We start from the raw sequence: 22,901 nt of genomic DNA, 5'->3' as shown, positions 1-22,901 counted from the left end.
TGGGAGGGCAGAGCTGCTTTATTGGGCCGCAGGGTGGCCGGGGGTCAGCGGTACAGGTAGTCCGCCTGGATGTTGGCGGCGATCTCGGCCTCCCACTTGTCGCCGTTGTTGAGCAGTTTCTCCTTGTTATACAGCAGCTCCTCGTGCGTCTCCGTGGAGAACTCGAAGTTGGGGCCCTGCAGGCGGGGGCCGCCGTGTTAGGTCTCCCCCAGGCGCCTCTGCCCCGGCCTCACCCAACCCCGGGCCACTCACCTCGACGATGGCGTCCACAGGGCAAGCCTCCTGGCAGAAGCCGCAGTAGATGCACTTGGTCATGTCGATGTCATAGCGCGTGGTGCGGCGGCTGCCGTCGGCCCGCGGCTCGGCCTCGATGGTGATGGCCTGGGGGAGGGGCACGGCGCACCCCTTACCGTTCATTCCCGCCCCATGTCTGTCCTGTCCCGGAGGGGCCACCCGGGGCCACGGGACGAGCCCTGCCACCCCCTCTCAGCCCGATGTGCCCTCCCTGCCGCCTCTCCCACAGGCCCAGGTCACACCACCCCAGCACGTGTCCTGACTGACATTTTTCTTGTTTGTTAACTGCCGCTATCTCCTAAGTCCGAGGAGGGGAGGGCGGTTGCCTGCTCCGTTCACTGAAGCACCTTAGCCCCGAGGGGGTCCCAGGAACAGCCCGATTGCTGCTGGCTGTAAATCAAACTCTCCCATTTATGTCGACTTATCCCCCTTTAAGGGATGAGAAAATTGAAGCTCAGAGAAGTCGAGGAGCTTCCCAAAGCCACACAGCAAGTGAAGGTGAAAGCCCAGACCCGAAGGTAGGTCCTTAACCCTCAGCTCCTGTGCTTTGTGCCAGCAGGGAAAAGGCCTGGGACCTCTCACAGCTGGGAAGGACCTTCAAAGGCCCTCACGGGTCCCCAGGAGTGTAATGCCCCCCATTCGGTGGGACCCTAGCCTGGTAGCCTTGTTTCTTTGTGCCTCAGTTTCCTCATCTCTAAAAACGGGGAGGATCACCTTTGCATCCCACAGTTGACGTACCCACGGTGCCCGTCGGGACCCCTGCTGGGCACGCCCACAGGTCCGCCCAACAGCCTTGGCTGCATCTGTTTCTACACGAACAGCCCTGACCCCGGGTGGTCCACGTGAGACCCTCCAACAGAACCTGGAGCCGAGGGCAGGGAGGGCTTCAGCCGTGGCACGTGTGTCCTCGGGGCTGAGCCCCTAAAACCGCTGCTGCGTTCAGGGCATAAGCGGAGACCTTCGGGGGCTTCTGAAGGTCTGCACGCCCCTGACCAGACCCCCAAGTACAGGACCCACGTGTGCCACGTGGCCTGCTCAGGGCTGCGAGCCTGCCTCTGATGACCCACTGACGCTAAGCTGGCCTGGCGACACGGCTCAGAGAGGGAGAGGGGGGTTCCTGGGGACACACCCAGCAGGGGGACCAGAGTTCGGCCCGGGGCTCACCTGGGCAGGGCAGACGGCCTCACACAGCTTGCAGGCGATACAGCGCTCCTCTCCCGATGGGTAGCGGCGCAGCGCATGCTCCCCCCGAAAGCGCGGGCTCAGCGGGCCCTTCTCGAATGGGTAGTTGATGGTGGCCGGCTCCCGGAACAGGTAGCTCAGGGTCATGCCCAGGCCTATGGGCGGCATGGTGGGTGGGTGGGGGGCCCCTCCTCCCTAACAATCTGTGCCCCTGCCCCACCTGTGCGGCCCCTCTCCCTGGGGCCCACCTCGGATGAGCTCAGTCCACAGCAGGGTCTGAGCCGCCCGGTCGGTCACCGACTTCATGTCCATCGAGGGCTCCCGCATGTTCACGAACTCTGCAGGGGAGGTGGGCAGAGGGGCTGTCATGATGGGGCTTCTCACAGCCCCACATGCCCAAGTCCCCTAGGAAGCCAACTCAAGGAGAAGAGTCCTGGTCAGGGGGCGCCTGGGTGGCTCAGTCAGTTAGGCATCTGACTCTGGCTCAGGTCACAGTCTCGCAGTTCGGGAGTTCAAGCCCCGTATCGGGCTCTGTGAGGACAGCTAGGAGCCTGGAACCTGTCTTGAATTCTGTGTCTCCCTCTCTCTTTGCCCCTCCCCCACTCCAGCTCTCTCTCTCTCTCTCTCTCTCTCTCTCAAAAATAAATAAACGTTAAAAAAATTTAAAAAAATAAAGTAAAGGCCTGGTCTTCCTTCCAGCTGGACCACCCCCAAGGGCTTGTTCGCTCACCAAAACTTCCCACCTCAGCGAGCGCCCAGAGGCCTGGCTCTGGGCAATCCTTGCCCACCTCTCGCGGTGTCTGGGCAGCCATCTGAGCCAGGGAGTTGAAGGGGACTGAAGGGGCTTGGGTGGTGGGGTCCCGGTGAAGAGGATGGCCACCCAAGGCTCACAGCTGGCAGCTGCTCCCCCAGTCCCACGCAGGGTAGCTCTGAGATCCCCCAGTGCGGCCACAGGGAGAGCTCCCCACCCCCTGACTCCCAGACCCTGTCCCCGTGAACCATTCAGTGAACCAGTCAGTCTTGATCATCATTACAGAGTAGAATCGGAGGCTCAGAGAGGGGGAGGGGAGGGGCCGGCAAAGCCAGGACTAGATCCCAGACTTCCTCCCCTGCCTCTGGCAAGTTCTTGATCAGAAATGAGGCTCAAGGTGCCCCCAGACTCACTGTAGGTCGCTGCCACTGTGCTGCTGTGGAGGCTCCGGCCACCGGGGTGCCCTGGAAGGATAGGGATGACGCTGTGCGGCGGCAGCCTCACACCGGGGGGCTGGGCCCCCCCACGCCCCAGGAAAGGCTCCCCTGGTCCTACCTGCACGTGTGGCCTGGGCCAGGGCCCGAAGCAGCCTCGCTGTCGTCAGGCAGTGCATCTGCAGGCGTGAAAACGGAGGGAGGGAGGCGCAGGTGGGTCCCGGCCCTGTCCCCGCGGGAAGTCTGGCTCTGCAGGAGCCCTGACCCCAGTGCCACGGTGTCGCCTGGTCTCCTATTCCCCCGGTTCCAGTCAGAGGCACACAAGGCCTCCCTGTCCCCAGGAGTGGCCCCTCCGAGCCCTTCAAACCTGCCCCAGCTCCGCTAAGACTCAGGGAGTATCTGTGGACCCAAGTTCTACCTATCTCCTCTTCTAAGAAATTTTTCAAATCCATCCCACCTCTCTTCCGCGGCCGGTGCTCCTGCCTCCCATCTCTCCCCCGCCCTGTGCGTCCCCCCCCCCCCCCAGTGCTGACCTAAGTCACAGTGTCAGCAGTCACCAGCACTGACAGCTCACTGTGTCAGGCACTGTGCTAGGGGTCACACACTGTCATGTGGTCCTTACAAGGACCCCTCATGAAAGGCACACAGAAGCTGAGGCTCAGCTTGTCCAAAGTCACAGTCGGGGGGGTTAGGGGATGGAGGGAACCTGTATGGAACCCCTGTACACCCCCAGCCCACGCCCGCTGGAAACCCTTTTAAGGGATCAAATTCCTTTCCCCAACATCAAGGTTTCCTTCTGGACCGGTCTCCCAGCCTGCCGGGTGACCTTGGCCGGGGGAGGTCATTTGGCGTGTTTTCTCATCTGTGAAATGGGGGTCACGAGAACGAAGAGAGGGCTACATGCCCAGAGCCTGACATTTAGCCGAAGCTCGAAAGTGCCCCTCTCGTGCCCGGTGGCTTCTCACGGGCCCATCTCTCAGGACCGCTGACTCCAGTGCCAGGCGCCCAGCCCGACATCTGCCCCGACCTTCGCCGTGACCTCTGACCCCACAGGCGCGGGCGGGGCATGCGCCTCGACGGTGCCGGGTCACGGGTCGGCTCGCGGCGCGCTGAAGGGCACCAGGGCCGCGGGTCCTGAGCAGGCCGAGATGAAGCCGGGCACAGAGCCCGCGAGGCCGACGAGGGCACCGCACTCCCCCCGCCGCCGCGCCGCCGAGACCCGGCTTCTAAAGCTGACCCCTGAACACCCACCTTGAAGCGCTGCCTCTCCTTCCCTCGCTGAGCGGCCTATCCGCCGAGAGGCGGAGCCTACACTCTGAGACGCTGCCATTGGGCCGGCTGCTTTCACCTTTTCCGCGCTCATCTTGTACGGTGTAGTCTGATTGGCTAATGGTGCAGCCGAAAGAGGCGGGATCCAGAAGTAGCTTTCCTTTGATTGGCAAGGGGGGAGCAGGCACTTGAAGTTCCATAGGGCGCCGCCATGTTGGGTTGGAGAAGCCAATAAGCGAGGACTCCCGACCGCCGTAGGCGGGACATCCGGGGCGTGGCTTAGGAAGTGGCTCCGGGTCTGACCTGGCGCCCTGTGCTGGAGGCTGGCTCACCGCCGCAGCTCGTTGACTGTGATAACGGTGCTGACTTGTGGCCGGCAGTGATTCCGCAGGAGCCGTGCCTGCTCGGCGCTAAACCTTTACCCAGGAGCCCTGTGTGGAGGATTATTCTCGCTTTACAGATGGGGGATGAGGCACGGGCTGCAAAGTGCAGCCGCCTGAATCCCACCTGGATCTGTGTGACTCGGGATCCTTGTCCCGCAGCAGCCACCAAACCTGTTTCCTCCCAGTGGATTGATTGTGTGCCAGAGGCCCCCGGAGGTTTCGGGCACCGAGAAGGCCCTGTGTGTTATGGGGGGAATGGGAGGAGGTCATGGAAGGCTGCTTGAATGATGTGATGTCCAGGCTGACTACGAGGAGGAGTAGGACAGGCCAAGGACAGAGCGCGCGGGCCGGCGCGTGTGCGGAGGCCCCCTTGAAAAGGAGCACAGGCCAAGTGTGGGGGCACAGGGCCATGGCGGAGCCCCCCAAGGACCCCTGTGGGTCCTGACTCAGGCCACAGGGAGCCACTGAAGGGGCTCAGGCTGAGGGAGGGGTGGCATGGGCCAGTGAGCCTTGGGAAGATCCTCGGGTGCCCTGAGGTCAGGTGCATGGGGAAAGGGGAGCTGTTAGATGGCCCCGGGCCTGGTGATCAGTGTGGATTGGCAGGTTCTATAGCATCGTACAACCACCAGGACTTCCTCAAAGATGGGACTTGGGAGTTGATCGGGGGGTCCCCAGGGTTTAGTTTGGCGGGTGAACAAATGAGCAACCTGTTCCATGGCATCAGGGCCCAGGAGGGTGAGCAGGACAGGGAAGAGGGTGAGTCTGATGTGCAATCGGAGGGGAAGACACCCAGGGCCAGCCATTCCGGGGACGGGACGGGACGGGACTGTGCTCAGATCTCCCAAGAGGCTGAGGGGAGACAGACTGACTCCACGCAAAGGAGGAGACCAGATGCCTGGAACTTGGGGTCAACAATTAATTTATTAAACTGCAAAAATCTAATCCTCGTGACCATCTCCAGAGGTGCCAAGACATCACCTCTGCTGTGCAGATAGAAAAAAAACCTCAGGGAGCGCAGGGATTTCTTCCCGGGGCCTGGGCCGCTGCAGGTCTGCAGTGTGGCCCCTTCTGGGCCCTCCACAGGAAGGGGGGTGGCTCAGAGGTATCCCTGCCTGCCAGCCTCTCCCAGGACACGGGTGGCTAGATGGGAGGCGGGAGAGGGCGGGTCACTGCCTTGTTTCCCAGGCTCCCTCACCTTGGCCCCGTCCTAGCTGGGAGGCGGCCGAGGGAAGAGGCTGAGGGCTGGAAAAGAAAAGCCCTGGGAGCGAGGAGGGCAAGACCGGTCCGGGCCGAGGTCTTTTCCTCCTTGCGTGTGGAGCCCAGGCCACGTCTCCACGAGCCCCAGGTGGCAGGGGCAGCGCACTCACAGATGAAGGCCGGAGCAGCGCCCGGTGCCCGGGTGCCCGAGGCGGGCTCAGAGCAGGGTGCAGCTGCAGCCACGGGCCTCCATGGCCACCAGCAGCATCCTCAGCTTGCGAGGTGAGTAGGGGGGGTAGCGGATGGAGTAGATCTTCTCCATCCCAGGGCGGCGCAGCAGGCAGGCGCGGTGGTGGGAGAAGGTGTCAAAGGAGAACTTGCCGTGGTAGTTGCCCATCCCACTGGCACCTGTACAGTGGAGGGGAGACAGCAGTCAGCCCCTCCCTGGCCAGCCGATGCGTGCCAGACGGACGTGGGCCCTGCTGGTCACACACAGTATGACCTGGGAAGGTTACCGCACCTCCAAGCCTCAGTTTCCCCCTCTGTGAAATGGGCTCAGCCCCGAGCCTGCACCAGCAACAGCTCAGTAAATGTCGGAGACACCAGGTGCTGGGGCAAGATGGGTGGACAGTGGTCAAGGGTGTGGATTCTGGAATGACTGCCCAGAGTCGAATCCCAGCTCAAAATTCCTTCTGTCACTTTGGGCAGTTGACTTGGCCTCAGTCTCCTTGTCTGTGACATCGGATGACCGTGGCACCCACTTCCTAGAGCTGTGGGGGTCAGGAGGGTGTCCAGACCCACGGACGAAGTGAGGCCTGCAGTGTGTTGGGAGTCTGACGTAGCTAGCTAGGTAGGCCATCGAGGCCCGGGCTTCCGCACTGCAAGTCCAGGAGACCCAGGATGGGTGGAGTGGTGGCAGTGACGGAGGGCTTCCTGGCGGGAGTGTGATCTGAGGGACGTACAGTTGACCAGATGAAAAGGCAGGCCTCAGTGTGGGCAAGAGGGGCCCAGGCTCGGGGACAACTCAGAGAGCCTTGGAGGTGGGTGGCCCGCGGCACGCAGGGACCGGGGCAGGGCTCCGAGTGGCTGGGGCAGCAGGCAGGGGAGTGGGGAGAGGAGGTCGGAGCACAACCCGCCACCAGGCCAGGAAGAGCTGGGCCTCAGGAAGCTGTGAGTCAGGGCCTTGCTCAATCCTGGGGGGAGGTGTAGGATCAGATTGGCCCCCAGACAGGCTGCCACTCTTCCCTGGGGAGGAGGGGCTGAGGGGCTGGGACTGGAGACAGGCGGGCCAGGTGGGGACTCCAGGATGGGGGGGGGGGCGGGGGGAAGCCACGGTGTCGGCCCTCAGCCCGCCGTGTGCTTCCGTGGCACCAGCCGCTCCCAGGGAGTGTCCCCACCCGCCCGGACAGCTTGCCAGGCCCTGCCAGTCATTTGCCCAGGTGCCTAGTGTAGACAGATGTCAGTGCCAGTGTCTAGCCCTCCCATTTATTTCCCTGAGGAGGAGGTGGGCTCAGAGAGGGGATGTGGTTGCCCCAGGTCACACAGCACAGTGGGCTTGCGGGGACCAGCCCGAAGGTTTCCTGCCTCAGAGGCCAGGACTTTGCAGTGGTTACAGGGCTTCTGGGGCCGGGGACCCCCACTCACCCGGCTTCCCTCGGACAGGGAACAGCCCCTGTCTCCTGGGGTGGGACGTGGGGGTGACACACCGGGTGCTGGACTGAGGGGACACAGGACAGGCTAAAGGGGCATGTGGTAGCCTCACCATGGGATGGAGGGGACACAGGAGGCCACCCATGGGAGCTGGTGGGCAGACTCAGAGCCGCGCTGTTGGTGAGAAGCGCAGGGACAGCGACCACAGTGGTGCTCAAACCCTGAATGGTGTCTCAGTGGCCCACCCACACGTGTACATGCAGGGACGGGTCTGGAAGGTTCCTTCAGGATGGCGATGTGGGGGTGCCATCCAGTCCAGTAACAGCGAGGGAAGGCGGGGCTCTGGCGGCACCTACCCACTCCTCCAAAAGGCAGACTGGAGAGGGTCAAGTGCATGAAGCCGTCGTTCCCGCAGAAGCTCCCGCTGCTGGTCTCGGCCAGCACTCGCTTGACCACCTGCAAGGGAGGCAGCAGTGAGGCCCCGTGGCCGGGCAGTAGCAGGCTACCAGGAAGAGTCAGGCCACCGCGTGAGTCGCAGGGGGTGTGGTCGCGTGGCAGCCGACACCGAGCCCCCAACTCGGGACATGTCTCCTGAGTGCCAGCTCAAGCGCCGCCCCTGCTGGGGACCCAGACTTAGAGCCGAGAGGGAGGCAGCCATCGTCTGGGGACGCAGAGAGTTCAAGGTGAAACGCCAGGTAGTCAGGGAGGCGTCCCAGAGGAGGGATGAGATGCACCTGCGGCATCTCAGGGGGAAAGGGCCCCCCCCAGGCAGAGTGAGGGGCAGGTGCAGAGACCCAGGGACCGGCCCATGCTGTGCAGCACAGGGAGGACATTGACGTGGGGCGACGCAGCCAGACTGGTATTTTAAAAACATTAACTTGGCCCTTGCGTGACTAAAAGGAAGACTTTCTTTAACCTATAGGTATATTTGAAGGACGGGAGGGAAAGAAGATTAGTGAACGCTACATAGTCGGTGCCGAAAACTTGGCCATATTTGGTTACAACACATGATCCTCAGCTAGCGGATCCTCTAGATGGTGGGTAGAGCAACCCCCCACCCCCACCCCATCAGGGGCTCAGAAATCACCCGGAGGCCAGCACCGACCACGACAAGATGGGGCAGAAGTGTCATGGTGCTTCTCGGGGAATAAGGGCAAGTCACGGGGGCGGCCGAGCCTCACGGGTGTGACTCTCTCCCTGGCAGTGTGGGTCATCCAGAAAAGCTTGAAAGTCACTATGCCAGATGGCCCCTCTCCGGAAAACCCGGGTTGCATTTTCTCAAGTGAATCTTTTTACTTTATTTTAGTTTTTATCTTATTTATTGAGAGAGCACACATGAGCGAACCAGGGGCAGAGAGAGAATCCCACGAGGTGCAGAGAGGGAGAGAGTTTGGAGCCCAGAGCAGGGCTTGAGCTTACCCGACAGCGGGGCTCGAACTCATGAACCCATGAGATCATGACCTGAGCTGAAGTTGGATGCTTAAGCGACTGAGCCACCCAGGTACCCCCCCCTAAAGTTAATCCTATCCAGATAAAGTAAAGCTCCTTCAAGGAATGGCTGATTCTAGGGCTGGGCAGGGGGAGTACAGGTGAGCCAAAGCATCTTATAGACCCTGAGAGGAAGGAAATGGTCCGAAGACAGAGTGTGGGAAGATCTGAGGGACAGAGCAGCTCCCACTGCCCGAAGCAGGACGACGTGAGCAAGGAAACAAATCAGGTGTCACCTGTAACGCAGAGGATAGAGCAGAGGCCCGCGAGTTCGTGCTGGTACAAAGTGATTCCAGAGCCAGAGCTTTCTTACATATTCCGGGTGATCTGTGTACAGTTTCGCTTCCATCAAGTGGAGCTTAATCACACCCCTCCCATGGAAGGTGGGCTGGACTTTTCTCTAGGTGGAGACCCTGGGCGGACAGGACCTTGGCCAAGCGGTGAAGGTCAACCTCACCAGTGATGTGTGGCTCCCTGATAGGGTGTCAGAGGCCAGCCCTTGCCTCCGTGGCGATTGTTTCGTGATCAACACCATAGACCCCAGAAAGTGGGGACATTGTTCCGGAGGCTTGTCTGCACCTCCCCACAGGCCAGAGGAGCCATGACAATTAAACGCAACGTGGGACCCTAGCGTGGATCTTGGGGCTGGAAGGAAAACTGGTAAAACCCGTATCAAATACGAAGTATAGTTAACGGTAATGCACCAGCCTCAGTTTCTTAGTTTGGACCAACATAGGCACCCTTAAATAAGGGCAACAGTTTGTGGGGTAGAGTAGGGTAGGGGCTCCCTGGACCGGCTTTTATCTTCTGTAAATCTGAAATTATTTCAAAATAAGTTTGTTGAAAAAAAGCACTGTCCAACCTACAAGGGATCTGGTGGGGGCTGGGTGAGGGGGAAGGTGTGCCCTGAGCTGAGGACACCCGCCCTGTGCCCCGGAGGTTCTCAGGCTGCCCGCAGGGGGTGGGCAGGGCGGGGGCAGGGGCTTGTTGTCCTGCCTGCATGTTCTGGTCCTTCACCCTCTCCTGGTCATCCCACCCCATGCCATGTGTGCCTTCAAAGAGCCATGCACTGCAAGGGGACCCTTGTCCACCAGCCCAGATGATGAGGAAGACGGAGGTGGGGACTGACGGAGCAGAGAGACACTGAACCAGGGGGAGACCCTGGGGGCTGCCCACTGAGGGCCAGGAGACGGTGGCTTACATGGGAGGAGAGGAGGCGCGGCTGCCCCAGGGAGAAAGGACAGTGACCACCAAGAGGGCCACCATCTCAGAACTCCCGTGACTGTCCTGGAGAAACAAGACCTCTCGCCCTCCCTCCAGGCCCCTTGGTCCACTCCAGACCTGGAGCCACCTCCGCTCTGTGGTCACCACCCCACCATCCACCGCTGGCCTCTGCCCCTACCTCTGTCCAGCGCCGCCCGAGCCCCCACCTGTTTGCTGTTGGAGAAGGCGTACAGGGCCAGGGGCTTCTCCCGACGGTTGATGAAGTCGATGGCCTCGTCCAGGCTCCTCACGTTCACGATGGGCAGGATGGGTCCGAAGATCTCCTCCTGCATCACCGGCTCCGTCTCCGCCACGTCCACCAGCACCGTGGGGGCTGCGGGCGCAGGGGGCGGCTCAGCCCTGGGGAGGGGGCCCTCGGGCAGGGCTCAGGGACCTTCTGGGGAAGACGGTGTCCCCACAGCCCCCGGGAAGGACCGGGAGGCCGGCCGGGGCCGAGGTGGAGCGCCAGCATCTCCGAACGGTCTTCCCGGAGCCGGGGCCCAGGCTGGGCTCGGCCGGTGCAGCCGTGGGAGCCTCGCGGCCCAGACTCGCGGCCCAGGCGGGACCGCATCATGGACAGGCCTTCCCCGGGGGTCGTGGCGGGAGGGCGGCTCACCGATGTAGCGCTCGCCCTCATCGCTCTGGCCGCCAATGGCCACGCGGCCGCAGCCCAGCAGGCCTTGGAGCCGCCGGAAGTGCTTCTGGCTGATGATGCGGCCCAGGTTCGGGGAGCCCCGCGGGTCGTCGCCGTAGAAGCGGGTGATGGCGCTCTGCAGGGCGGGCAGCAGCCGCGCCTGCGTGTCAGGGCTGCACAGCACGTAGTCGGGGGCCACGCAGGTCTGGCCGGTGTTGAAGTAGCGGAACCAGGCCACGCGGTTGGCCACGGTCTGGGCATCACAGTCGTCGTCCACGTAGCAGGGGTTCTTGCCCCCCAGCTCCAGCGTGACGGGCGTCAGGTGCTTGGCGGCGGCGGACATGACGATCCTGCCCACTCGAGGGCTCCCTGGTCGCGGAAAGAAACCAGAGTGGCCCTCGGTCACCTCGGCCAGACGGGATGGCCTCAGCCTGGGAATCGGGAGCCCTCGAGGGGGGTCCGCTCCCTGGGGAAATGCACCAGGGCCCCGATCGCGTCCTCCACCGGACCAGCCGGACCCTGCACCCCTCCCCCCGTCCCCAGGCCCCTCGAGCACTGACAGTGACCGCTCTGGCCCGACACCAGAGTCCAGCTCCAGGGGCCGCCATCTGAGCCTCTCTCTGACCAGCCTGTCTTGCCCCCCTCACCACCCACCCTTCCCTCCGCTCCTGACCCGGCTGAAGTGGCCACGTGCTTGATCTCCAGGGGCTCACAGACCCCTCCCCCCCTCCCGCCGACCTTAAGTCCCCTGGTCCTCAAGGTGTCCCTGCCCCCACCCCTACCCCTCCAGGCCCACCTACCTCCCCTCCCCCCTCCAGGCCCATCCATTCCTCCCTCAGGTCCTCCTGTCTTTCAAAACCGTCTCTTGTCTGTGAGGCCCTCCCTCTGTCCCCTGTCCCCTCGTTATGACACCACAGAGTCTGGACACTGCGCGCGCTCTCAGAATGCAGTGAGCAAGTGAGTGAACACGTCCCCAGGCCACGTGCTGGGACAAAGGCTCCCATGAGTTCGCATGTCCTGGACACAGACCTGTGACCGCCGTCAGATACGAAAGGCCACGAGGCTGTGGCAGAGTCTGTTCGGGTCAGTGTGCCAGGCCCCTGTGCACGCTGTCCGGGTTCCTGGCCACAGTCACGGGGGCCCGAGGCCCCGAGCCCACCGAGCCGCCGGCCGGGATTCTAGAAGGTGACTGCCTCCTCCCAGCTGCCTGCTGCTCCTCCGCCCACTGGGAACCTTCGGGGACCAGCTGAGGACCCCGCCCCCTGCTTCTGTGGTCACGCCCCCTGATAGGCAAGGTGGTCCCGGGCTTGCGGCGGGTCTGGGGGGCAGTGAAGCAGAGACCACGCTCTCCCTGCTCTGGGGTGGACACAGTGTGCAAGGCAGGAGGCCAGTGAGCAGGACTCTCTCGCTTCCAGAACCTTGGCCGGGTAAGATGGCCACTGGCCTCCTGGGCTCTATCACCCTGATAGAGACTCCTTCCTGGCCTCTCGAAGCCCGGTGGCATCTGGGCCTCGTGGCACACGACAGGGGGACAGCAGGTGGCCTCTGAGAACAACCTGTGGGCCTGGAGGGAAAACCCGGCCTCCCCCGTCCTGGCCCCGGGGGAGGGGGGTGGTGACCCAGCCCGGGTGCCTCCTCTCTTTGTCACCCGGCCTCCAATCCCTCATCTGCCCAACCCTCCACAAGCACCCTGGGCCTGTGGGGTCACACACAGGGTCCTGGAGCCAGTGGGTGGTACAGACGGTCCTGGGGCCCCTGGCACCGTGGGAGCTCAGCAGGGCCAGACGCCGTCATCCGTGGGATTGTGACCGGTCAAGGGGCCCATGCCAGGGGGTGGGACCCAGCCCTCCCGAGGGGCCTGAGGGGTCAGCCTCACCCGTGAAGAAGATGTAGTCGAACTTGTGCTGCAGCAGCTGCCCCGTCTCCTGAGGCCCGCCCAGCACCACGGCAAAGCAGCTCTGTGGGGCGGGATGGCAGAGGGAGCCCCCTGGGACCCCGGCCTGGGGAACCCCGAGGGGGACCCGCCTGTGTGGGGCTGCCCCCCCTGCCTGGCCTCATTCTCAGCTGCTGGGGCTCCAGACTGGAGTGAGGTGGGGGCGGGGAGCCGCCCGGGGGGGCGCGGGGCACCTGCCAGCCCCGGCCCCGCAGGTGTGCGGTGAGAGCCCCGCTGGGGTCTGGGGGAGGGACGCCTGGGCGGGGCACGCAGGGCTGACCCGATGACAGGCGGGGCTCCCCAGGGGACAGGGGACTCTGTGATCCCCACCCCTGTTTCACCCAGAGGGAAAGAGGCTGCGGGGGCGGGGACCCAGTCTGACCACACACCGCGGGGGCCTGCCCGGCCCTGCTCACCTGGTCTAGGTATCGGGGCAGCACGTCGGCCAGGACCTTCTCGGTGCTTCTGCTGAACTCCGATGGCTTCAACACCACGCAGTTCCCTGCAGGCCAGGGCAGGGCAGGGGGAGCGCTGGGAGGGGGCATCCCCTCCCGCCTCGTCTCACTCTCCTTTCAGGTGAGGAATCTGGCTCAGAGAGGTGACTGACAGGCCCAAGGCCCTACAGCCCACGGCGGGGGAGGGGGGCAGGTGGGAAGCAGGTTTTCTTGGCCACTTACTGCCAGCTCCCTGCTCACTGGCTCTGTGGGCACCGTGAGGCCCGAGGGCGGGGACCGTGGAAAGCAGGAAGGTGGAAGCCACTCTCACCTGCTGCGAGGGCGCCCACCAGCGGCACCAGGATCAGGTTCACGGGGTAGTTCCAGGGGGCGATGATGAGCACCAGGCCGAAGGGCTCCTTCCTGATGAACGCCGAGTCCAGCTGCGTGGCCTGGGCCCCGGGGGAGGGGGGGCAGGGGGGTGAGTGGTGAGGCGTGGAGCCCCCCAGCCGCTCAGCGCCACCCTCCACGTGGAGAGGCAGCCCGCCCGCCCTGACCCCCAGGCCGGCTCACCAGGTTCTTGGGCACTTTCTCATCCTTCATCCATGACCTCAGATTCCTGAGGGCCAAGTTGATCTCGCTCTGGCTGATGCTGATCTCAGACACCTCTGACTCGAAAGCTGACTGCAGGGAGAGGCAGGGGCGGGGCTCGGGCCGGGGGACCAGTGCCAGCAGGTGACCAGAGCCCTGTGGAGGGTGCAGCCTCCTCCAGGCAAGCCCTCCTCTTAGTTGCTCATTCATTCATTCACTCCACGTGCAGTGGACGCGTACAGTGCTGAGGTGGCCCTCCTGTGCCAGGAACAGAGCTGGGACTGAATGCACACACGGCCTGATGACACAGACAGAGCCGATGTTGCAGGGGACAGCCGACATGCTAATGAGGACAGTGACATGACGAGCAATGGAAGGTGAAACACGGTAAGAGGGAGAGAGACCTGGAGCATATGTGTGTGGGTGGTTATGGGGGGCACTGTGCACGAGCGTGCATGTGCAAGTGCACGTGTGTGTGCCTGTGTGTGCAAGTATGTGTGTTTGCTTTGGTTTATACCAGATAATCAGTGCTGGCCTCTGGGATGAGGTGACATTTGAATGGCAAAGATAGGGAGGAAGGGAGCCCGTAGATACCTGGAGGCAGGATCTTCCAGGCAAAGGGCACAGCTTGTGCAAAGTCCCTGAGGCGGGTGCAGGCTTACTATGTTCCTGATAAACAGGGAACAGAGTGGGTGAGGTGGTGGGGCCAGGCAACAGGGGTGAGGACTGTCGAGCAGAGCAGGGACAAGATCTAACTTAACTTTTGTTGTTCCTGTTTATTTTATTTTTGAGAGAGAGAGTGAGAGATACAGAGACAGAGCATGAGTGTTTGGGGGGTGGATGGGCAGAGAGAGGAAACTCAGAATCCAAAGCAGGCTCCAGGCTCCAAGCTGTCAGCACAGAGCCCGACACGGGGCTCGAACCCACCAACCATGAGACCATGACCTGAGCTGAAGTCTAATGCTTAACTGACTGAGCGACCCAGGCGCCCCACTCTAACTTAACTTGTAAACATACTGTCGGTGTGGCCCTGCTGTGGCCTGCTGTGTGGATATCAGTTTACCCTGGGACACTGGGGACAGATGTCTCTGGGTAATTGTGGGCAGTTCCTACGGCCCAAGGGACAGGGCAGGAGTGAGAAAGAGGCAAATATCAATAGGGAAATCATCCTGATTTCTGCCTGTGGGTATGTCTGCTCCACTCCCGCCGGGGAGAAGGGACCCAGCCGAGGGTTATAGGAGCCAGAGGCCCGTGGCCACGGGGACCAGAGCCGGGCTGTCCTGATACCTGAGCCTCGGCTGTTAGAGTGCACGCTCTCCCCCCCAGATCGGAGAGCAGCGGGCCTCAGGTGTGCCGGGACAGTCCGGAAGGTGAGCTGAAGCCTGTCCAGGGGCAGGGCCAGGGCCAGAGCTGAGCCTTGAGGAGGGACTTTGGGAGAAAGAACCACACGCACCAGCACCTCTAGGAGCCGAGCCCGGTCAGGTGTGTCTTCTGCTAAGCCTGTGTCCAAAGTGCACGTGCCTGGGGCACCTGGGTGGCTCAATCGGTTAAGCTTCCAACTTTGGCTCAGGCCATGATCTTGCAGTCTGTGGGTTCGAGCCCCGCGTCGGGCTCTGTGCTGACAGCTTAGAGCCTGGAGCTGCTTCGGATTCTGTGTCTCCCTCTCTCTGCCCCTCCCCCATTCATTCTCTGTCTCTCTCAAAAAATAAAATAAAAAAGACATAAAAAAACAAAAACAAAAAAAACCAAGGGCATGTGCCTGCCCGGCACGGTTGCCCTTGACCCGAGTGAGGTTTGGACCAGCTTATGGACAGTCTGGGCCCAGCTGAACCTTGGAAGAGGAGGCTGTTTTGATTCAGGGCTGTGTGCCCATAGGCAAGAACATGCTTTCTCTGAGCCTCCTCTGGGGGTGCCTGACTGTCCCTACCGGGAAGGGCTGTTGGGGGTGAACTGAGAGAATTAGTTCAGGAAAGGCAGGGCAGGTGCTGCCTTCCAGAAGGGTCAGGGACAGGATTGGATTTTCTGCGCCCCTGGAGCCTTGAGGAGTTGGAATGAGAGGCAGCAGGTAAAATCTGAGCCCAAGGGAGAAAAGGGACCAGACAGACAGCTCAGGTCTCGCAGAGGCGCCCAGGCCATGCCAGCAGGGTGGGGGGCAGTGGTGGCAGCTCTTAGGGGTGGGAGATGTGGGCCCCTCTGTCCTGGACCAGCCCCGGTGAGTGGGGCAGTCCCCACACAAGGCCAAGCTGGGCCCCTCAGGCAAGGGAGCACAAAGGCGAGTTGGCCAGGCAGCCTGGCCTCCTAAACTGGAAGACAGATGATTCCAGAAATGGCCGACAAGGAAGCCCGGGCCTCACCTGGCTACAGTCCCAGGGTGTTGTGGTTAATGGCAGGTTTGGGGACACTGAGAAAGGGAGCAGGCATCGCCAGTCCACACCCTCAACACAGGTCCTTGTGGCCACACTTTGCTGTCCCCAAAGGACGGGGGTGCCCTGATCCATGACCCCGGAGGCCGCAAGGCACTATTCCTCTTCATGTCTCTGTTCAAATGCCATCTCCTCAGGGACAACCGTCCCCGAGCCCGCATAGAAGACAGCACCCTGATTCCTGGTCGTCCCCTGCCCCCTTCACCGGGGAAGGTTCCTCCGTGGCGCTTGCAACCATCCAACATGCTGTTGAAGTATTTATTTATCGGCGTTCTGTGCCTTTCTCCAGAAGGTCAGCTCCGGGGGCAGAGGGACTTTGTTGTTCTCCCTGCTGCACCCCAGGGCCTAGAACAGCACACCTGGCACATAGTAGGTCCTCAGTGAATGGTTGTGGAGTGGATGAAGAAATGAGCGAATGGATGCCTGCGGAAGAGGCCGGCGAGGCACAGGGAAGGGGGTGGGTTTGATGGGCTTTCTTTTTCCCTTCCTGGGGGCCTGGAGGATGCCGCTACCCCTCCCATTCGTCCTGGCCTCCCCAGCCCTGCCCCCCCCGCCCCAACCCTGCCCCCTGCCCCCCACCTTGTGCAGGTCTTGCGCCAGCGCCTCCTGCAGAAGCTGCTTGTGGTCCCGCAGGAAGCGGCCCAGGCCCTGGAGCTGCGCCGCCCGGAACTCGGCCGGCCGCGTCCGCCCCGCGCTGAAGGCCTCCCGCAGCCGCTGCAGCGTGTCCGCGAAAGGGTCCATCCTGCAGGGAGGGGGCGGCGTGGGCCGGGGCTCCCCACCCCCACGGGCGGTCTCTCCCCCTCCTCTCCCAGCCCCCGGCCGCCACCCATCAGGGCTCACGATCTACTCCTGCAGGGACTCGCGTGTGACCCCAGGGCGCCAGGGCTGCCCCTGGGCACACACCACACAGGGCACACTCACACGTACACACGTACACTCACACACACCAACAGACTCACAGCCCCTCCCTTTGGCCAGCGAGCAGGAGAGACCTGGACCTGGAAGTGGGTGCAGGACAGGGCGTGGGCTCGGGAACGGCCACCCGCAGCCCCTAAGGGGGGGTAGGCAGCCAGGGGCCCTCGCTCCTTCCTGCCACACGGAAGTTAGCCCCTGAGCCGCGCCTCCACCCACCCTGGCGCCCCTCCTGGAGACCGGCCAGCCCTCATCCCCGCCAGGCCTGCATGGAGTAACCAGGAGGAGTTTGATAAGTAGAGGGACGGTCACCGTGGCCACCATGACCACTACTGTGGCCAGTCCGGACACAGAATACACGGTCCCCTCCTGCCCCTAGCCTGGGGGCGCTGCCTGGGGAGGCCAGGCTGGCTGGTGGTGGTCAGGGGGCTGAGCGCCCTGGGCAGTGGCCGGTTCTGTGCCCTGTCCCCAGCCCCAGGGCTGGAAGAGCGGGGAACAGTGGGGGGCAAGGGCTGAGGGGCAGTGACGCCTCCATGAATGACAGCCGCATTCCCCTGGGCCCCCGCCTGTTTACTGGAGCTCATCAGAGGCACATGGTGACGCACTCAATTCTTGCCCTGGTGCCAAGGACCCGTGGGGACCCTTCCCTCCTGCCCTGACTCCCTTCCCTTCAGGTCTCAGCTTGGCTAATGCCTCCTCTGGGCAGCCTGCCCTGATTACTCCTTCACACAAAGAGCGGGTTTCAGCCTCTCTCCTCCCACTGGCCCCTCTTTGCCTGCCCACCTGAGAGAGGTCTTGGCGCCCCAGTCCCCTCGTCTGTCGGGGGTATGAGAGCGCCCGCCAGCTGACATGGTGCTTTGCAAGGATAAGACCGTGCTGTCCAGTTCTGAGCCCAGGGCTGGACATCCGTGCACCCAAGGCTGCCAGCTCTGGTTAAGGGGCTACGCCACGGCCCTCAGTTTTCTGGAATGCTCCATGGTCCTGAGAACTGAGCTTGCCCCAGCCCCTAGGGCGTTAGGCATGATGGTGGGGGGAGCCAGGCGGACCCCACAGGCCTCCAGCTCTGGTTGGGATGAACCGAGCCGTTGCCCGGGGCACAAGGCAGGCCCCATGGCCCCCAGAGAGGGTGACAGTGCAGCAGAAAGGGGACATTCTCAGAGTCCCTCTCGGCCTCAACCTGGCCCCCAGGCCCCACCCTCCGTCTTGGAGGAAGAGGCGCTGGTCACTGCCGAGACCCGGGAGACCTGCCTGCCATCTGGGCATGTCCTCTGGCTCAGACGCACCCTGGCCTTGTGACCTCGGGCAGGTAACTCATCTCTCTGCCTCAGCTTCCCTGTCTGTAAAGTAGGGACGATAATGGCACTTACCAGCGTCCTGATGATTAAGTGGCATCATGCCACGTAGGCCCTGGCCCCCGGACGCAGGCCGCACGCTCGAGAAAGGTCAGCAGTGTTTATGGTTACTAAGTACCCATCACATATTTCTTTCTCTCCACCCCCCCGCCACTCCTTCCTCTGCCTCCCTCACACCTTCAGACCCCTGCTGACGGGTGTCGAGGGCCAAGCGCAGCCACCCTACCTGCCTCCCCCCCACTTTGCCTTTTCATAACAGTGTCTAAAGAAGCCACAAAAATGTAAGGCACATAACCAGAATGCCATAGGTCTGGGCAAGTGAGGGGCAGGGAGCTCTGGGCGGTGCAGGTCTGGATGGAACATTCCGGCAGCCTCTCTTGGCAACACTGAGGTCAGCTCACCTGATATTGTCCCCTGCGGGTCGGTCACTCTGGACTGAGGGGTGCCCGTTGGGGGATGGGAAGCTGGGCAAAGGAGGTGTGCAAAGAAGCCCCGACCACCTTCTGCCTGGGATCCGGGAGACCCTGGGCCTGTGACCTCACAAAGGAGACACAGATGAGGGAGTTTTTGTATCAGGCTGGACTGGGGTCTCTGAGCCCACTTCCACCCCCCAGCCCTCACCCCCGGGGTACATCTGATGCCATGGCGGCTCATAAGGATGCTGAATTGCATCTCCTATGCCTGTGTGACTCATCTGACCACCACGACAGGCTGCGGAGGGCACTGATCTTCTCCCCCACAAGGAGAGGGATACTTGGGCCCAGAGACAGCAAGGAGGTGGCCCAAGACCACCCAGCTTCTTTACACTGGAAACCAGGATCCAGAGGAATCCAGAGGAATGCAGGGCTGCCCACCGTCCACCCTTCATCCCCGACATGGCTGGGTGGGGAGCAGGTCAGCCCAACTCCTGGGGAAAGGGGACCTCAGCAGCTGGCCTGAACTGCAGAAGCAGGGCCAGGCAGGTGGGGGGTGTGGCTGGGCTCTGGAGGGGCCGTCGAGGGTGAGCAGGTGGGCTGTTTGCACCTGTTCCCCTCCTCCTCGCTATTCCTGTCAGCCCCCACCCTGCTTCCCCTTCTGGCCTCCTCAGGCTCAGTGCTGAGGGCCTTGGGGCCAGGGGACCCCGCTTTCAACTGCCCACTGGGCCGCATCTCTTCCTGACCCGGTGCTTCTGGGGGGGTGCTGGTGGTGGGGGAGGGTTGCTAAATCAGTTGGTGACGACATTAATCAGTTGATGGCTTGGAGGCCAGGGGAGGACACGCCACGACTCCTCAAGGCCGTGGGCCTGGGGCTCCTCTACCCAGCGTAATAAGCAGGCCCTGATGGCAGTGTGCCAGCCGGGGTGCCCTGGGTGGTGTGGTGTGGGGGTTGTCATGGTGACCCTGAAGCCAGCTGAGGCTCAGAGAGGTCGCATGGAGTCAGGGAGGGGTGAATAAGGGGGCACACCTGGGTCTGCTGCCTCCGAGCATCCTTGGGAATCTACTGCCCTGCCCCCACCCCCTGCATCATGGCCGGTCCTGCTGCTGAGCGAGCCTCGGTGCTGACCGAACTCTCCTCCCACCCCAGCCTCTGCCCACTCTGTCGGTCTTGCTGCCTCAGTTTCCCCAGCCGCCCCAGAGGCCTTCTAAGGGCATCCTTTTGGTACAATGTTTCAGGGCCCGATGCCCTGGGGCTAGATCCTGGCAGCCCTGGTTGTTGGCTAGGAGTCCTGGGGTGGGTTGCCGGCTTCTCTGTGGCTCACCTTCCCCATCTGTGAAATGGGGACAGTGCTGTGGGGAGAATCAGGCGTGCAGCGTCCCGCGCAGGGCCGAGCCCTGTGAGGCTGAGCCCGATCGTCATTCAGACTGTGAAGGACCCCTGTTCCAAGGGCCCTTCAGGAAGGAGGCGCTGGGGAGGAGCCCGAGGAGACCGTGGGCCAGGCTCGGTCAGGGATACGGAACTGGCCAAAGGTCCTGATGTTCCAGGGTCTTCAATCTGATCTCCCCCAGTCGCCTGAACTGGATTTTCATGGGTTGTCCAGACGCTTTGGCAGAGTCAAAGCGTGGGGACCTCCTGATCGTGGGGACCGAGGGAACTGGGGAGCAACCCTTGGCCTGTGGACTGAGTCAACCCCAGCCCCACCCTACAGAGACTGGGCCGCCCGGTCCCCTGATGCTGGCCATGTCCCCCCAGGGATCGGTCCCTTCTCTAGACAGGGTGGGTCTGGTCCGCCTAGTCCCCACTTCCTGGACTCTGGCAGACACCGGGCACTGCTGTGTTGCCAGGTGGATGCTTGGCCCCTGCCACCCCCTCCCTCTTCACCGCCCCCCCCCGGGATGGGAGCGCCTTTCCTCCTGGGGCTCCTTCCAGAGCTGGACCCTTGGACCCCTACGACATGTGCAGTAACACCAGTGAAAGGGGGACGGTGGCCCGGCTCCCACAGAGTGAGGCTGCCTGCTGGCCACCAGCCTCAGGAACCCCAGCACCTCCCTTCAGTCCCTCCCTCTCCCCCTCGTCCCTCCTTCCCCTTTCTCCCCAGGCAGGCAGGAAGACAAAGCCAGCCTGTGTCATGTGGCCCTGAGTGGCCAGCCTGCCCCGGCAGCCAGACTCGGAGCCAAGCAAGCCCCCCGGCCAGGTCCCTGGCCCCGGCTGCTGACCGCTCCGGCCCCACCTCCCTGGGACATCGTACCTGCGGCCCTGCAAGCTGCCCTTCCTCCTGGCCGTCCCTGCTCTTTCCCGCTGCCCTGTCGTTTATGAGTCAGGAGTCGTTATGAAATGTCCAAGGCTGGGCCAGCCCCTGGGGCGGGGCTGCCCTGGCCTCCTGCCTGACCTTGGCTCTGGGCCGGCTGGAAACCGCAGCCAGAGATTTCACCACCTCTTCCGTCAGGAGCCTCCGGATTCTCTCCTGGACCACAGAGAAGGAGCCCGGGCCCAGGAAGGCCAGTGTGAGGCCAGGGCCACACAGCCGTGCTGTAGGCAGCTCTGAGCCGACGGGTCCAGCCCAAGGTCTGGCGAGCAGGGACCCAGGCCCAGGAGGAGGAGGTGGGTGGGGTCCGGCAGTCTGGGATCGCAGGGAAAGCCCTGCCCCCACACCCCCCACCCCCGACCCCTGTGAACCTCAGCTTTTCCACATGCAAAATGAAGAGATCAGAGCCAAAGATGGCTGGAGCCCAAAACGGCGATCTCAGGGCCCACGCCCGCTGACCCGTCCGTTCCCTGGCTCTGCCCGCATCATGTCCATCACCACCGCCATGCAACACAGAGCATGCAGCCTGACAGCTTACAGTGAGAAAACAGAGGCCCTGAGAGGGGACAGGACTTGCCCACAGGGCTGGGACCCACACTGGAGCCGAGGGGCCGTGTCGTGCCCAGATGTCCCCTAACACCTCCTTAGGGAAGAGCGCCCCCCTCTGCCCTCGAGGACAGCTGTCATGATGGGTCGCCGTGGTGGTTCTTGGGACCCTGGTCCCCTGGTGCCCGAGCTGTGCCAAGGGGGCCTGCCCTCCCGCCCCGGGCACACCTGTCAGAGCCGGCACGGAGGGGGATGGTCCCCGAGCGGCTGTTGGTGTCAGACAGCCAGGTGATTAGGTTACAGGTGCGGGGGCAGGAGCATCTTTTGTGCCACGGCCCCGTGCCTGCCGCCGCCCCTCTGCCTTGGTGACTTGGGGCCTCTGGGCCGACCCGGCACCTGGGAGGTATTCCTCACCGCCGCGGCCCTCCCCACTACCCCTGCCTACCTGGGGGGCAGGAGAGGTCTCCCGGCCCACGCCTGCTCCGGTCCCTGGAGGCTTCAGCCAGCTGGGACGGGGGCGAGGGGCCGCAGAGCCCCCGTCCTCTGCGTGGGATGGAGCCCCCAGCCGCTGCCTGTCACGTGGCTCAGCATGTGACAGCCCTGCCCTGCTGTCTGGAGCTGAGCCAGGCAAAGGCAGAGGCAGAGCTGACACCAGGCGGGGCTGGGCTGGGGCTGAGCCTGACAGCCCTGAGTCAGGAACCGGGCCCAGAGAGGGGCAGCCACTGGCCTAAGGCTACACAGCAAATCAGGGACCAACATGGGGAGGTACTGGTGGGTGAGATGGGTGTTGTAGGATCCCGAAGGCCCCCTCCCTGGCCGCGGATCGCCTTGCAGGGGCTACCCGTGAACTTTTCATGAGTTCAGGAACAGCCTGGGTCGTCTCCACAGAGGCCTGACTTCCTGGCACAGGGGGCCTAACCTGGCCTGGGAGCCTGAACTGGCACTGCCCCTCAGGGAGGAACCTCGAGGTTCCGGGGAGGTACCAGCTCTCTCCCCTCTCTGGGTTGGATGCCTCTACTGGTCCTCGAAGTTCAGGGGCTCAGTGGGGTCTGGAGGTTATGTCCCTGTTGTGGAAACCTCGAGATGAATGGGGAGAGGTCTGCGTGGGGTGCCACTGAGGGGCGCGCTTAGGGCCAGCTCCGGTGGGTGACAGACAGGCTCTGCCGAGGACCCAGGTCAGTCAGGTGGGGTGGATGTTGGGGGAGCACAGAGGCTGGAAGAGGGGACACAGAGGCCCTCACTCCCCCACATTTACCTCGGCCCTTCCTTTTGGCAACTCCTCTGCCAAAGGTTTTGGTTTGGAGACTCGGATGAAATGACCTTCATCATTGTCACTTCTGGCCTCCTTCTCCAGGGTAGAGAGGTGGGGGGGGGGGGCTGGCCACGGGAGGTGGTGGCATCAGGCAGACTCATTAATTCACTCGTTCATTCTCTCCCTCCCTC

At 63.0% G+C, this 22,901-nt stretch overlaps 2 protein-coding genes across 12 annotated transcripts; both read right to left on the bottom strand.

Annotated features, from left to right (window-relative positions):
• NDUFS8 (NADH:ubiquinone oxidoreductase core subunit S8) lies at positions 1-3,999 on the bottom strand. 3 transcript variants are annotated; one of them, XM_039235518.1, is made up of 7 exons: positions 3,913-3,999; positions 2,783-2,840; positions 2,641-2,691; positions 1,725-1,814; positions 1,459-1,631; positions 253-381; positions 1-176 (listed from the first exon to the last, which is right to left on the bottom strand). In XM_039235518.1, exons 2-7 carry the CDS (start codon positions 2,838-2,840, stop codon positions 45-47), a joined length of 633 nt encoding a protein of 210 aa, XP_039091449.1. In that variant the 5' UTR covers positions 3,913-3,999; the 3' UTR covers positions 1-44. The 3 variants fall into 3 exon arrangements, with proteins under 3 accessions (XP_039091449.1, XP_039091450.1, XP_039091451.1); XM_039235519.1 differs by lacking the exon at positions 3,913-3,999 and adding an exon at positions 3,488-3,556; XM_039235520.1 differs by lacking the exon at positions 3,913-3,999 and adding an exon at positions 3,195-3,453.
• A 1,216-nt stretch (positions 4,000-5,215) lies between these two features.
• On the bottom strand, positions 5,216-22,090 carry ALDH3B1 (aldehyde dehydrogenase 3 family member B1). Of its 9 annotated transcripts, XM_039235440.1 has the most exons (12): positions 18,592-20,442; positions 17,622-18,175; positions 16,506-16,668; positions 14,098-14,172; positions 13,486-13,596; positions 13,244-13,364; positions 12,895-12,980; positions 12,422-12,503; positions 10,528-10,914; positions 10,079-10,245; positions 7,517-7,616; positions 5,216-5,918 (listed from the first exon to the last, which is right to left on the bottom strand). In XM_039235440.1, exons 2-12 carry the CDS (start codon positions 17,687-17,689, stop codon positions 5,728-5,730), a joined length of 1,551 nt encoding a protein of 516 aa, XP_039091371.1. In that variant the 5' UTR covers positions 17,690-18,175; positions 18,592-20,442; the 3' UTR covers positions 5,216-5,727. The 9 variants fall into 9 exon arrangements, with proteins under 9 accessions (XP_039091371.1, XP_039091367.1, XP_039091368.1 ...); XM_039235436.1 differs by lacking the exons at positions 14,098-14,172; positions 17,622-18,175 and adding an exon at positions 21,904-22,030 and having other exon boundaries at positions 18,592-18,727; XM_039235437.1 differs by lacking the exons at positions 14,098-14,172; positions 17,622-18,175 and adding an exon at positions 20,856-20,898 and having other exon boundaries at positions 18,592-18,727.
• Positions 22,091-22,901: the final 811 nt, after the last annotated feature.

This window comes from Hyaena hyaena, unplaced genomic scaffold (assembly GCF_003009895.1).
Source record: "Hyaena hyaena isolate Hyena2069 unplaced genomic scaffold, ASM300989v1 scaffold_98, whole genome shotgun sequence".
Lineage (NCBI taxonomy): Eukaryota > Metazoa > Chordata > Mammalia > Carnivora > Hyaenidae > Hyaena > Hyaena hyaena.
This window is presented reverse-complemented; position numbering and strand designations above follow the sequence as displayed.